Genomic DNA, 15,675 nt, shown 5'->3' on the forward strand with positions numbered 1-15,675 from the left:
TACTTGTCGGTATCCTCGTTATAACCTTATTATTATACATCTTTTCCTTCCAAGGATACATCATGAGAATGCCGAAATCCAAAAAGTTTAGAACAGAATCAGCGAACTTCTTTGTATGAAGACCGGTGAAACCCTGTGGCAGTCATGTTTGTTTTTATTATTAGAGAACGCTTTCGAAATTAATCTGTCCATATTTGCAATTTGCATTTCCTTATATGGTGGGATGAAAATACCTCGTAAAATACCGCAAAATTACGACACGCTGTAACTTATGGCATTACGGTGATAATAATAATAATAATACTGTTTATAAGACACTATAATTATTGCCTTGCCATGAGACTGTTACACTTGATAGCTTAGACTGGAATTAGAAAGGCAACGTTACGTGAAAAAAACTGATAATAGCGACTGAGTTTCCGCTAATAATAAACTCAAAAGCCTAGTGGATTATGAATAGTGACGAAATGTGATATACAATTTCCCTGATGTTTAATTGCCTTCCTGTGGTTGATGAAGTTTTTAAATGATGACCATTTTTCAGAATAATTGTAGTCAAATCTATAAGTATTTTGTTGTTGCTGACTGGGGAGGGGTTCCATTCAACTTTTAATTACTTACTGACAAGGGTAGTATTGTTGTATTATTATTGTAGAGTGTCTGTGATATTGACATAAATATTTTCAACTGGGGGGGGGGGGACTCCAAAATTGTTGCATTGTGTTAAAGGCCCAATTCATTTGCCCAGGGCAAGTGTGAATTGGAGGTGTGGCTATGTTAATAAGTGTTGTTAATCACTTGCATAGCTATGACGCATCCTGTTTCAGCAGTCCAACATCACGTTACTGCAGCAAATTGACAGCAGTTAATTATTCAAGATTAGTAGCGCGTCCCTTTCCCCGGTTCCTGTTTTTGACTTTTATCTGCCAAAATCTCAACCCGTACACTATTTATTGTCATAAATACTACACACAGTCACTGCTGTGATATTCATAGTCACAATGCATCCACTTTGGCACGACATAATAGACCTGTAAGTTCGAGAAAACGCGTTTTTACCGGAGCTTGGCTTGAACTGTTTACTACAGCGTGACAAGCAAGGAAATAATCCCTATTGTTTAGGAGCGTATTTATAGTATACCTGGGCCTTTAAACATACAAATTGTGTGTTTACGCATAATTTGAATGTCTGATGATTTAACTTGATCATCAAGCACTTTCATCTATTCCTAATTCACTCTATGTGGCTGAAACTGACATTAGACAGTTCTGGCATTTGTCAAAAACAAGCTAAAATGTCTCAAGATGAAAAAAATGCAGGTCAGTTTACAGTACTTAAATAAATGTACAATCATGGTCTTTTGAAATTCATGTTCCACTGAATATATATATATATATATATATATATATATATACCAATACTCGTGTTAAACTTGATTGTGTGAAATTATTAGTGCCATAAAATACAGGAAATAATTTTTGCTGAAAAGACTTTTTGTCTGTTTTGTATAAAGTTTATTTTCACTGATTTTTGACAAATTGAATATAAAATAAGGAAAAAACGTATTTTCACAGGATATTATCTTTACTGATTATCCATTCAGTAAAAAAATAAATTGCAAGTGGAAAAATAACAATGATTTTCAGAGCAATAAAAAAAATGCTTGTCACCCACCAATTTTGCTACCAGTAATTAAGATTTACTTTGTTATCAAAAATATATCCTTGAGATGTAAATTAGACTACAAATCGATGGAAAACCTCTTAATTTAGATTTGAGTTTATCTTTATGATCTTCATTGATATTACTTTCCCACTTGTGAAATCAGCACTGATTGAATTTACATCTTGAAAAAAAATCGCACCGAAAATTAAGCAGCAGTGTTGATTGCTTTAGTGCTTGATATCCCTCTTATATACAAGTCTGTCTTATCGTTAGTGTCTGTCTGTTTGTCTTTTTTTCATCAGGGAGATTTTTTTTTAAGCTGTTAGCTTCATGAAAATTTAGTTTAGGGGCTTTAAAGCAACAAACGCAATGGGGATATACCGTAACCAAATATAGTTTCTATAGAAACAAGTCTGGTAACATATTTAAGCCCCCAGTAAAGATTGTATAGTCAAGAAATTGTTTCATCAGTTATCATTTTATCTCCTTGGATCAATTACCGGAACTCTGAAGTGAGCTTTCCTCACAAACTATCATAAAAAAAAAAACATTTTTCTAAAACTGTTGATTCAAAGAAGGTGCTGCAAGATTCTATATGTCCATTTGATCTAAATTTGAAATGAAATGATACTCAAAATTCTGCTGCAAAAATGTTGAGTTATTGCAGATATAGTATAGAACTTTGTTACAAAGATTTTCAAATTTCCAGAGCATTAAAAACCAACTCTAATCTGTAGTCAAGCTGGTAAAAAAAACGTTTGTTAAAGGTTTCAAGTTTGAGGACTTCTAAACATCCGCTTGCATCTTTGTTTCACTCAAGATTTTAGAACTAGTCCCATATGCTACTCTATTTTATTTCTTCATTGTACCATAGCATTTACAAATGATGGAATTCTAATAAATTCCCTGCAGAGCACTGACATGGTATTACCATCAGACCAGAACTAACACCTGAAGTTTACTGTGTATTGTTCCCATCAACTCTCTCAAATATAAATCCTGGGACTGTATTATTTGCATGGGGTCACGTAGTTTGACTTTTTACGAAATGGCTCAGCTGCCCCGTTATTCATGTGAAAATAAAAATATTTTCCCCTGAAACCCCACTCCTGAAAATAGTAGAATTGAAAACCAACTGGTGAACATGTACTACTGGGCATATTTGATTTAATAGAAATACAAGACCAACATACATGTATATTTCAAAATGTTGTAGAAAAAAACAAAAAAACTACCATTTAGATACAAAATACATCAAGACGTGTTTGTGCAGTTTTTAGTTTTGTTTGTCAAACTTCATTCAAAAGACATGAAGATTTTAGCTGATAGTCATTTGTGGTTACCTAGAAATGTGGTTATGCATATGTATACTTAAAACCGATATTAATGAATAGATTCATTGTAACACAAAAATGCACATAGTTTAGTAACCCAGACATTTATACTTTGGTTACTTAGCAACATGATTTTTTCTTTAACCAAAGTTTGTACTGAAAATAGTCTGTAATTGGTGAGTTAATTCACAATATACTGATGATGATTAGCAATAATTACCTAGCAACAAGATCTTGTGTCGTCGGCCATGTTTTTTTTTACCTTTTTGATGAAAGGTTCTTAGCTCCTACAAAATCCGTGTAAGCACTAAAGTGAAAGTCTTGTACATGTATGCTTGTTGCTAAGCAATAAAGAAAGTACATGTTTTTGAAAATGAGGATCATGTAATCCACATTTTGTTTGCTGTTAATAATTTCAGAAGGAAACTCAATACTTGAGTAGTTGATGAATGATTATGTTCCAATTTTCCTGTCTAAGAGCCATAAAATCAATCAGTGTTTATGTCTGAGAGATTACATTCATCTGTGTAAAATGAATTACATGAGCCAAATTTATCTGTTTTTATTTTGTTCATTCAGTTTTTATTCAAACATTATGATTTATAGTAATTAAAGTAAAAACCCAGTGATTGCTGCCATGCTGTATTTGAGAATTGCTTTCACAAAATTGTACAAATGAAGACCAGCTTGCTTACATGTGAATAATACAAAGATCATCATAAACTTGCTTGACAACGATTTCAACAAATTCAAAAAAATTCTATCTTGTACTTTACTATCGTTTACTTTGCCAGAATGTGAAACTTTTCAGCTTATAAATCTAGGTTATAAACACATAGTGACAGGAAAGGCACTGATGCAAATTCTGCTAGTATCCTCACTTCTTGTATATTTTTTTGTTCTGATCACATATATTATTAAGAATTTATAATACTCATTCTGTGATGCAGTCGGTTGAAGATACATTCAATTGATAAACGAATGTGTTCTTCATCACTTTCAAAGGAAAGTTTGCTTTTTGTGAGACCTTCATCATGAATATCACAATTGGATTTTTCATCCTTTTCAAATGATGAAGCACAAAAATTCTCTTCTTTTGAAATCTTCATTGTATATACATTTTTTGAGTAAAAACTGAAAATTGACTCAAATTTTGTCTGTTGGCTCCAAAATCAAGGTTCATTTCCAGAAATATTGAAGAATATGAGAAAAAAAGTGCAGAACAATTTTGGTGAGAAAATCTGGTGGTGAATAATATTTAGATGTGATGTTTGAATGTATGAATAAGTGATGTACAATGTACACTGATCTCTCATTTGAATCAACAGTGATTCATATTTAAAAAAATTTTCAAATTTATTTATTGTCCTTGACTTATTATTACTCATATATTAAGTTGCCAGCTGCTTGCACTGTGTTCATCTTGGCTTCTTACACTCTGTTTATCAGTCAGCTGTTCAAAATGACTTAGCATAGAGGAATTTGAAAGCAGCTAGGACATTAACCTCTCAATATGAATGTCTGGTAATTATTGATTTTGCAAATGTTCGAGGTTAACCATTTAAACATGGCGGTTGATTGCTTTCAATTAAATATGCGTGTGCATGTCAAGGGCTGCTTTAATTTTTAAGTCACTGCAACATATATAATACTATCAGAACCAGTTTGAAATTTCTTCAAATTGTTGTGATAGTTTCCCATTATGCCTGAGTAAAATGGTCTATATTTACAATTAATCAACAAAATTATTTGACTGTGATGGACTATGGTTACTAAAGTATCATTGAAATAGCACAATGTATTTTATATGTACTGTATAAATTATGTGGGTCCCACACAACAAGATTTATAATGTGGCTGTTTCTGTCTTTTACATGAAAGTAATGGTGAAAATAAACATGCCATTTTAGTTTTATACTATATGTTCCCAGAATAGCTGTATATCAGAACTTTGAATGTTTACAGATGAGATAAATATTAACAATAATATAAAAATGCATGTACCTGGCATGTTAAATATAGAATTCTATTATTAATAATTATTATACCGCTGAGTAAGCCTAACAAACTTGTATATATATATTAATATATGTAAATTAAAGATCGTTAAAACTGTCAGGTGATAAATATAAATATATAAATATAAATATAAATATAAATATAAATATAAATATAAATCCTAGTAGATTGTTTACAATTGAGATTTATTCCAAATCTTATAGAGCTTGATTTGCTTGTCTGGTTTAAATCATCTGCTGTCACTGTTTTTTTTTTACATTCAGTTAGTTATTCATAGAGGCTTTCAGCAGACCATGTGTTAATTTTATGTGACAAGTAGTGAAACCTACAATTTTGTTATGCATTTGAAGAAAAAAAAGTATTTCGTTGCCTGCATTTGCTATTGAAAAATCCACTGAGCAAATTTGTTGTTCTAGCCAAATTGTCATGTATTGTTTTTTTTTGAATTAATCAGAACAATATGACATCCAAGCGTTTTTTCACCTTTGACACCATTTAGCTAATTGTGGCCTTGACATTATTTTATTCTGCGTCATTCAGATCTCATTATTTTTGGCCTTTCATTGTTTTCAAATTTCAAGAGCTTTATGACCTTTGACCTGATCATTGTTGTATGATTCCAACATTTGATATTCAAAAACAAAATTGTCTTACATGTATAATTAATAAATTTGACTAGTGTAATTTATTAATAACGTTGACAAAATTGTATAAATGTTCTCCAGGGGATACATCATCAAAGTTAAAACAGTAATCCTTTAGATATAACCGCCCGTTAGCTAGTTGACCCACATGAGGTAACAGTTAAATTTTGTAACCACAATTTAAATACTGTGAAATACTTTATTTTTGCTGGAATTAATTTTCGCTGAAAAGGCTTTTTGGGCGTTTTGTATGGAATTTATTTTCACTGATTTTTTTTATGAGTTTAATGTGAAATATAAGAAAAAAAGTATATTCGATAGATTTTATTTTCATGGAATCATCCCTTCAGCGAAAATAAAGTATTCTACAGTAACCAAAAGGCTTCACAATATACTTGTAAATGCATTAATTATTCACAGAGTTTTCATTTCGCTATATTCGCTGATAAGTAAAATCTGGTAAATTAAATCTACGTGAACATGTAAAATAGCAATAAAATTCATTGTTTCCTTGACAATTTGTAAAATAAAAACACCATGAATATGCTCAAATCATCAAAATAGTGAAATTAAACGTCAGTGTAAATAAATGATTTTACAGTATTACTAATAACCAACAGGCTTCATAATATATTACTACATTAATTGTAGGCTCTATATTAAAGAGTAGGCTATGATTGTACTGACTCGAAATGAAGGTTGTTTATAGACAGGAAATTAGATGTGAAAGTTTGTATATTCAGAGAATAGTAACAGTGCATTTAATTGATTCAAGAAGTTAAATGACACATTGATGTGTAAAATTATGAACTTTGGCCTGCAGTACATGGGACATTTTTTTAATGATCTTATTTTGATTTGTTGTTACTGGAATCTTCACCAATATTAGCATTTTCTGATATTGATGAGGCACTAAGGAGTGAAAATTTTATTTCTCCATCTTTTAGACCTCCTCTCTGTGAAATTACATATTCTGTATGCACACTTAAATTGGTATACAGTTATTTTAGATGTACATGTATAAGTATGATACCCCCAGTGCAATGCTATATTATGTTCATTTCAAATGACCAATTCAATACAGTAGCTAGAGCACAATTAGTTTCGTTAAATCAGGCTTTGGTAAATCTACCAATAATAAAAATATTTGTTTTCTAAATGCAGAATAAATAAAATATCACAGTCATATTAATCATTATATTTGAGTATTTTATATGTTAAAACACTGGTCATCACTATGTCATATTCGAAAATTGGTCCCATGTACAAATACAATTAAAGCATGTGAAAAATGCATTATTAATATAATTTATGTGCATGTTGTTAGATGACTGGTGCTTTAAATACCTTCCAAACAATCCAAAAAATATTATAATTGGAAATGAAAACAAATAAGTTCAAAAAGCTGTAAATTCTTTTATTGGTTTTCATTAAAATGATGTTGACTATGTAGTATCTTGCTGGTTTTCATCTCTTTTCAATGTTCAGAGTAAATAAATAAAAATCTTGTATAGTATTGAAAATCTGAATTTCAATGTCTGCGTTACATTAGAATGCCATTGGTATGAATAGGTAATCCAATATGTAATCTAGATCACATATAAAGTGCAGTATGAGCATCACAAACATCTGCTTTTATTTATCTTATCCTTCTCTCTATATAGTCTGTAGAGGGCAGTATCACCTGATTCAAACGGGCAACATGTGGATAGGTAAATGCTTGTTTGTTCAGTCAAACTTGGAAGAGATATATAGGCTAATTTTAATTTTTTATTCAGGTCTGTGCATCCCACCTACCACATCCCACTCAAGCAATTAGTCATTATCAAGCGGTTGTGAGGGCGTTAGTTGCAGAGGTGCAGGAGCTGACGACATTCTTAGAAAAGATCTCGAGTGGAAAGAAGGTATGTTTACTACTTTAAAAGAAGTAATATTCACTGGGCTCAATTTTAGCAGAAGTGATGATGCACTATGTTTTAAATTCACAGCTTTCTGAAAAAAAACAGTATTTAAATTTTCGTGTATTCATGTTATATGATTGGGTGCATTTTGCTCTCAACAAAATAAACTTTAAATAAAATTTAATACTGGTGATCAAAGCCCTTCACTGAATTATCACAAATTTGTTTAGTATCCTAACCAACAACATGTAGCATCTATATATGTAATATCAAAACAATTGGACTTGCGGTTTTTAACAAGAAGTCAAAAATATCACTTTTTACCAAAAATTACAAAAATATTCACAAATTCATAACCAACAACATTGTCTGGTGTAAAAACTCAAAAAAAGAACTATTAATCTGGAAATACTGTTACAGTAATCTTTTATTTTCATGACCAAAATTGGTAAACTTCACGAAAATCAAAAGGAAACTTGTAAAATATGCAGGTGTAAACTTTCATTGAGTTCTCTACAGACATTGAGCTGCAGTGATTTATGTTGTTTTAGTCTCCCTGAACTCCCTCAATTGCAGATCAAATTATGAACAATTTGTGCATGTGATGAATGTTGTCAAATGAATTTTTTCCATAGCAACCAAATATACAGAGTTTACTCTATTATCTAAGCCTGTATGCATTTGCAGGCAGTGTATGTACAACAATTTCACAAAATTAATTCATATTGGAGTCAATCATAGTAAAAAGGCTTTATTTTGTATATACCTATTTGAATACAAAATGCACGACATTACAACAAATGAATTTCACCTGACTGAGTAAATTTTGTGAAAATACGACTTAGAGGGAACACTGAATTTGAGGTATATTTTGCTTGCTGTGATTATCTCAATTGCCATATTTTGTTTGTTTGAATAAACTGCATAGTGGGTGTTATGCAGGTAAAAAAACAACCAGAGAACACGTACACACATGCAAACAAAGAAACACACACACAGCTGTAACAGTCTTTATCATTGGCTTGATTCACATTACCGGTATGTAAGGAATTCCCATTTTACTACATTTTTTTCTTTTTCCTTCTCTGCAGAATTTACAGAAAATTACACACAAAGTACATGAGAAGAATGATGTTTCAACAACAACAACAACAGAATTAATGGAACTTGGAATTCATGATTGGGTAAGAATAGATGTGCCCTCTAGTGGTGAGAATTAACAACTCTCTCTTTTTCAACAAATTGATTACTTTTCAATGACAGTCAGCAGTAGTGATAAGTTTAGTTTTTGTTTTTTTCATGAATAATTAGGCTCGATTGTGGATGCAAGTGATAAAACAACTAAGAACTGGTGTTCAGTTAAAAAAGTCTGGTGAAAGACGACGTGCACCGATAGAATACGAGCTTACACCGTATGAAATGATACTGGATGATATTAGATCACGAAAGTTCATACTTAAACAAGTTATGGTAAGTTGGCAGTTGTTAATTTTGTCTAAAATGTTAATCCAGTCTAAAATATGAGTGCAGTTTCTATAAATTATTTGCCTCATTTTAATTTTTCTGCTTGAAATAATTTGCATAAAAATGTTACCTATTCTTGGGGGCGGACATCCGGACATTTTCACCGTATGGCAACCATCACTGTGAAAACCAAAGGCCTAAAACTCTCAGAAAACGGTACTTTGGGATGGTTGTTGAGACTCCCCTGAACAGTGTAACAAGATTACTCCTGCGTGTGTAACGCATATAAATTTGATTGTTCAGGATTACTTCAAAGTTGAGTTCCTGTTGTTTTTTCAAATTTTCAGCAGCTTTTCGCCCGGCGTACCGCGTTCCACACCAGCTCGCGTGGAGCCCATACAAATACATGGTACAGTGGTGCGCGTCTTAGCAACATGGAACGTCTTGTGACGTAGCTCCGCCCCAAGGATAACATGCCATTGCCCATATTTGGCATTTACTATAATTTATCACAAGATATTATTCTTTTGCATTCCATTGGTCTTAAATCTGCATAATGTTCAAACATTAAATTCAATTCCTGCAGGGCAGTTGTCATTTAGTGACGCATATACCTGCATATTACTGGATTTATGACATTTTATGCTAAACACTAGTAGAGTTTATATTGTACAATAATCAAAACACCTAACACCTTTTTATGGTGTATTGTAGTAAGAATAATGAACATTCCATAGCAACATATTCGATTCAGAGTGGATTCTATGTCTCACACTCTCTCGCATAGAGTTGACAGCTTATCCAATAAGGCTGTTAGACTTAATTATTGATGTACTAATAAGCACTAGAATTTCACTTATAGTATACTTTATATAATTATTATCTGTTACCATAGTATATATCTTATCTCTGATACAGATCGATGGAGAAATACCACCTCAAGTGAAAAAAGATGCACATGATGTTATTTTAGATTTTATCAGATCGAGACCACCGTTAAAACCAGTAAGTCAAATACATAACCTACAGTCTTTTATTCTCATGTTGTCTTATCGTCAAATACGTCAGAAAAACCAGACAAGTTGTACAAGTGACTCATGCTCACAATTATCTTCACCCATTGAGCAACAAAAAAAATCAACTGTCACCATTCACCAAAATAAACCTGCATAATTTTTTTTTGTATTTTTTCAAAAATTTGGATCGAGACCTGTAGCCATTTCTTAGTGGATATTTAGCCATTTTCACCTCCTAGCAACCATCACTAGTGAAAACAAAGGTTGAAAACTCTCATAAAACTGTACTGTCATCGTAACTGTGCTTGTGCATGGATGTTTACATAACTACCAGTTTCACATTTGTAGGCAAATTAGAAAATACACAAAAAAGATAAAACCAAAATTGTATGACATACTAGTTACAACCTAAAATTAGGATTATCAATCGCATTTCAATGAACTAGGTGTATAGCACAAACAGTGCATGTGATGTCAGTAAAGACCAATCAGATAACAGAAAAACAGTAATAGAACAGTGTAATGCAACCATGAAAGTGTCTCTCCGTCTCCGCGTCCATCCATCCATCCATCCGTCTGTCCATCCGTCCATCCAGAGTCAAATTTCAGAATCCTTTGGACCGATTCCGTTTATTCTTTGCATGTGCCTAGTACTTTATGTGGGACATATGCACATGTAGTGGTTTAGTGATTTGATTCAAAATGGCCGACTGGTAGCCATCTTGTTTTTTGAAAATGTTGTATTTTGGACATGCTTTGTCAGTTTTCATTCAAACTTTGTGCATAGATTATACATGTTTAGATACATGTCCTCGATCGTTCGTTCGTGCGTCTGTCTGTCCGTCCTGAGTCAAATTTCAGAATCCTTCAGACTGATTCCGTTCATTCTTTGCGTGTGTCTAGTACTTTATGTGGGACATATGCACATGTAGTGGTTTAGTGATTTTATTCAAAATGGCCGACTGGTAGCCATCTTGTTTTTTGAAAATGTTGTATTTTGGACATGCTTTGTCAGTTTTCATTCAAACTTTGTGCATAGATTATACATGTTTAGATACATTTCCTCGATCGTTCGTGCGTCTGTGCGTCTGTCTGTCCGTCCTGAGTCAAATTTCAGAATCCTTCGGACCGATTCTGTTCATTCTTTGCATGTGTCTAGTACTTTATGTGGGACATATGCACATGCAGTGGTTTAGCGATTTGATTCAAAATGGCCGACTGGCAGTCATCTTGTTTTTTGAAAATGTTTTATTTTGGACATGCTTTGTCAGTTTTCATTCAAACTTTGTACATAGATTATACATGTTAGGATACATGTCCTTGACTGTTCGTGCAACTGTGCATCTGTCCGTCCGTCCAGAGTCAAATTTCAGAATCATTCGGATCGATTCCGTTCATTATTTGCATGTTTCTAGTACTTTATGTGGGACATATGCACATGCAGTGGTTTAGCGATTTGATTCAAAATGGCCGACTGGCAGCCATCTTGTTTTTTGAAAATGTTGTATTTTGGACATGCTTTGTCAGTTTTCATTCAAACTTTGTACATAGATTATACATGTTAGGATACATGCCCTCGACCGTTCGTGCGTCTGTCTGTCTGTCCGTCTGTCTAGAGTCAAATTTCAGAATCCTTCGGACTGATTCCGTTCATTCTTTGCATGTGTCTAGTACTTTATGTGGGACATATGCACATGCAGTGGTTTAGCTATTTGATTCAAAATAGCCAACTGGCAGCCATCTTGTTTTTTGAAAATGTTGTATTTTGGACATGCTTTGTCAGTTTTCATTCAAATTTGGCACATGCTTTATACATGTCAGAATACATGTCCATGACAATTTGTTTCAAAATCGTATCAAGGATGGACGATTGACAGCCATCTGACTTTTTGGCCTTACTACTATATTTCCAAGATTAATTTAACAGGGGCTGTGTCATTTTCAATGACTTGTCAACACATAACTCAATCCCCAAAGGGAGAGAAATGGTTACAAATAAAAACGAAATAAAAATAAACATGTGATGTTATTTTCACTAATCAGGTGAATGATCGAATCTTGCCACCAGTATCACCACGGAGACCCTCCACATTTGAGCGAATGCTAGATGAAATCAAATCAGTGCCTCGATTAAAACCAACTCCAAGACGTCAAGGTATCGTATATTTAATGCATATCATAAATACTAATTCTTATGAGCTGCTGATTGGTTGATGGAAGTCATGTGATATGTTAATGAATACATGTTACAATTGTACTGTAGGATGTGCCACAGTTGATACGACATGAAGAGTTCGATAATATGGTGTAGTGTGATAAAAACAATACTTATTTTAATCTGTTGAAAGGGATGCTTTATTTCACTCTGGTGACTTTAAAGGGTGGAGGTCATCGCACCTCCTTCTGTTCGATATGGGACTCATAGCCCATTATCAACGCATGTGGAATACATTGTTTACATGAAATTTGAGCGACGACAACTACCTTTTAATATAACATTTCAACTCATTTATACCAACAGAGTATAAGTTCATTCCAATTGACTTCGGTGACAACTCTCTTACTCCTGAACCTGAAAACCAACCGATAAAAACGAAAATTTCATTTGCTGATCTGGTAATAGATTGGGATAACATTGTAAGTAATTTCTACTTTATTAGTTTCTTTCTGATTTTATTTTTCTTTCTGTTGGATAAGATACTTATAAAATGGTTGAATTTTGTGAGAGACAATTTTGACAAATCAATGATAAAAATAAAATGTTGTTGCAGTATACTAGCATAAACAAGACGTCTGTAAAGTGCTATAATTTCATGAGAGACTTTTATGAGTTGTTGAAAATTGTGAAATACTGCGGAAGTAAATATTTCACTGGAGTTTCTGAAACAATTCACATTGACTCCTTCAAAATATAAACATATAAAATGGAACATTTCTAATATCTGAAATTAATTGGTTTACAAATAATTGAAATTGCTTTTAACCCTTTGAGCACAAAATAGTTCTATTTATAGTCTGGTTTTTTTGACATAAAATACTGTGAAAATTTCAAATTTTTTAATCACAAACTACCTAGAAGCAATGTCACATTTTGTCTGTTCAGTGAAAATTACAGTAAATGTGAATAAATTTACTCAAATTTGAACAGGAAAAAATTAGGCACTCAAAGGGTTGATTTCATGTGACCGTATTTTGTGATTCAGAGTAAACCTGACATTTGGTGGCATTATACCTAGGGTTAGGGTTCATGAGATTGAACATTGAATAGCTGTCCTTTATAATTCATCCAGTTGTGGTCATTTCACATTTATGTATTGTAGAGAAAATGAAACGATTGATCATTATTATTTTTTGAATATTTTTTTTTTTTTTTAAGTCTGATGACAGTGAAGATGATGGAGTGGGATACAACAGGCTATATAACGAAGAAGATGAATCTGATGAATATGTCAACATTTCTATGTCTGAATCACCATCTCAAAAACTTACTTATAAAAGTAAGAAATAATTTACCTTTTTTTAAAATTTGTTTGCACCAGATTTATGTTAATTCCAATGTAATTTCATATAGTAAGTCAAATACCATATTCAATCCTGTTAGCGCCCATGTCAAGTCAAGTATCTGGCTCCCACTTTCGCATGATTTTTATGTATTCGGGGTCAAAATTGCCAAAACGTCCAGCCCTACCAGCATGCTTCAATCTGTCTACTGTAAGTCATGAAAACTGCTATGTTTTTTCAATGTTTTACTGTTCTATACAAAACTGCAAATGGCAAAACAATGTCTGTCACACAAAAAATACAGTTTTCTGAGGAGAGTGCTTGGCTAAGCACCCATCTCTTAAAAAATCGCGATTTTCAGAGTTATTCAGAGTTATTGCCACAGGGTACTTACGCAGTCAAATATGATACGAACACAATAATTAAAATACATTTTACATTGTCAAATAAATTGTCTTTCATCAGGTAATGAAATTTTATGACATTTAATGACTGAAAGTGCATCTCCACAATCACTGTTCTGCAGTGCTTAAAATAACAAGAATTGTACTTATTCAGAAAAAATATCAACAAATGTTATTTATTTTCCAGTGCCTTTCACAAGCTCACCTAACCAAGCACCCGTAGTTGGAAGTCCTCGGCGACACAGCATAACAATCTGTGAGACACCAAAACATTCCATGGTCAGTAAAAAACCTTACCCTACTAAACGGTTGAATTACAGGTGTCGATCCAACCATGGCAGGTGTCTCTATACCTTACCTGAAGACGTTATCGATTACAATAAATATGGGGTAAAATGCTCGTTTTATTTTATTTCGCTGCATCATTCATTTTAAGTTTGCGTTTCGACATGTTCATCATAACACTCTGAGTGCATGAACTTTTATAAACTGCATGTTGTTAAAATGGAATGTTCAAAACTTATTTAATCATAGCGCTGTGTGCTGCCCATAATGTATGGAGTTAAAACTTAATAATATGATCTAACCATGCATTCTTGACACAGGTGGAGATGCCTGCCATGATATTCACACCTTTTCACCATTTAACAAACCTCTGCCAACCAAGTATAGCATTATATAAGTCTGCTTGTTGACCATTGGCAGACTGTATGCTGTAGATTAGTATAGAAATAATGATTGATAAGATAAGGGTATGCAACTTTATCATATCAATAGATTCCAATTGCAATCACGAAAATAAAAAGATGATCACATCATCGCAAGACTTCAATTATTTCTGGAAATCTAATAGGTACTGTAGTGAGTATGTTGTTGGTGTTTATCTTTGCTATATTTGAAAATTGTGCAATTATAACCACGCTCATTCATGTTTCCATGTGTGCATTGGATTCTGTGATGCCATACATTGGTCAAAAGTTTGTTGACGCATACACAGAATTTGTCACCAGGATTTCAAAGTTGCATACCCTTAACTTAAAGCGGGAGGGTCGTCACCTGCTCACACGCAGGAATTGAGTCCCAAGCGACGATAACAACACACACTAAAAACACAAAGGCTCATGGGTAGATGCTTGTTTGTAAACAATGACACATTATGGCCATCTGACGCATGCGCAGGTGACAATTCCCCCGCTTTAAAATTTTTTAGTTTAACTATTATATAAGCCGTTATGTATAACAATGCAAAGTATCAGTATCTATGTGCATCAGTATTTACAGATGCTATGTCACATTGTTTTGATATGGGTCCCATGCAACATAAGCTTTGTTTACATGACAATCAAATGTATGCTCACGATGACTGGGATGCTTTAAAATATGAGGTTATTGCGAGGATTCCTCAAATTATGCACAACAACAATACAGCGAGAGTATTTACCAACTTGTAGTGGTCGATACGACCATGTTCTGTATATAGACTTTGCAATTTCCTCATAATAGCCTTATAATAATCTTCCCAATTCAACCATGATTGAGCAAAATGGTGACAATTATTGTAACTTTCTCAAACTTAGTTTTCAAAAACACTTTCAAACTTTTTTTCACCAATCTTGGAAATAGTGTGAAATTGTTCCATAATAGCAATTCCCTGATATTGTAAAATACAGATACCCTATGAAATACGCCAAAATTAGAACTTGTGCCATTACGATGACAGATGTAT

The 15,675-nt window shown here is 33.0% G+C and overlaps 1 protein-coding gene across 1 annotated transcript in view; it reads left to right on the forward strand.

Moving 5' to 3' along the window:
• LOC102809833 (protein spire homolog 1-like) overlaps positions 1-15,675 on the forward strand; it is a 42,073-nt gene that overhangs the window by 22,735 nt on the left and 3,663 nt on the right. Inside the window, exons 4-11 of the mRNA XM_006816851.3 lie at positions 7,442-7,567; positions 8,656-8,748; positions 8,876-9,034; positions 9,947-10,033; positions 12,088-12,199; positions 12,566-12,681; positions 13,421-13,541; positions 14,137-14,228. Of these exons, the coding sequence (XP_006816914.2) occupies positions 7,442-7,567; positions 8,656-8,748; positions 8,876-9,034; positions 9,947-10,033; positions 12,088-12,199; positions 12,566-12,681; positions 13,421-13,541; positions 14,137-14,228 (906 nt within the window). The remainder of the gene's footprint in view (positions 1-7,441; positions 7,568-8,655; positions 8,749-8,875; positions 9,035-9,946; positions 10,034-12,087; positions 12,200-12,565; positions 12,682-13,420; positions 13,542-14,136; positions 14,229-15,675) is intronic.

The sequence above is a fragment of the Saccoglossus kowalevskii genome, chromosome 6, assembly GCF_978046115.1.
Source record: "Saccoglossus kowalevskii chromosome 6, keSacKowa6.1, whole genome shotgun sequence".
NCBI classification, from domain to species: Eukaryota; Metazoa; Hemichordata; class Enteropneusta; family Harrimaniidae; genus Saccoglossus; species Saccoglossus kowalevskii.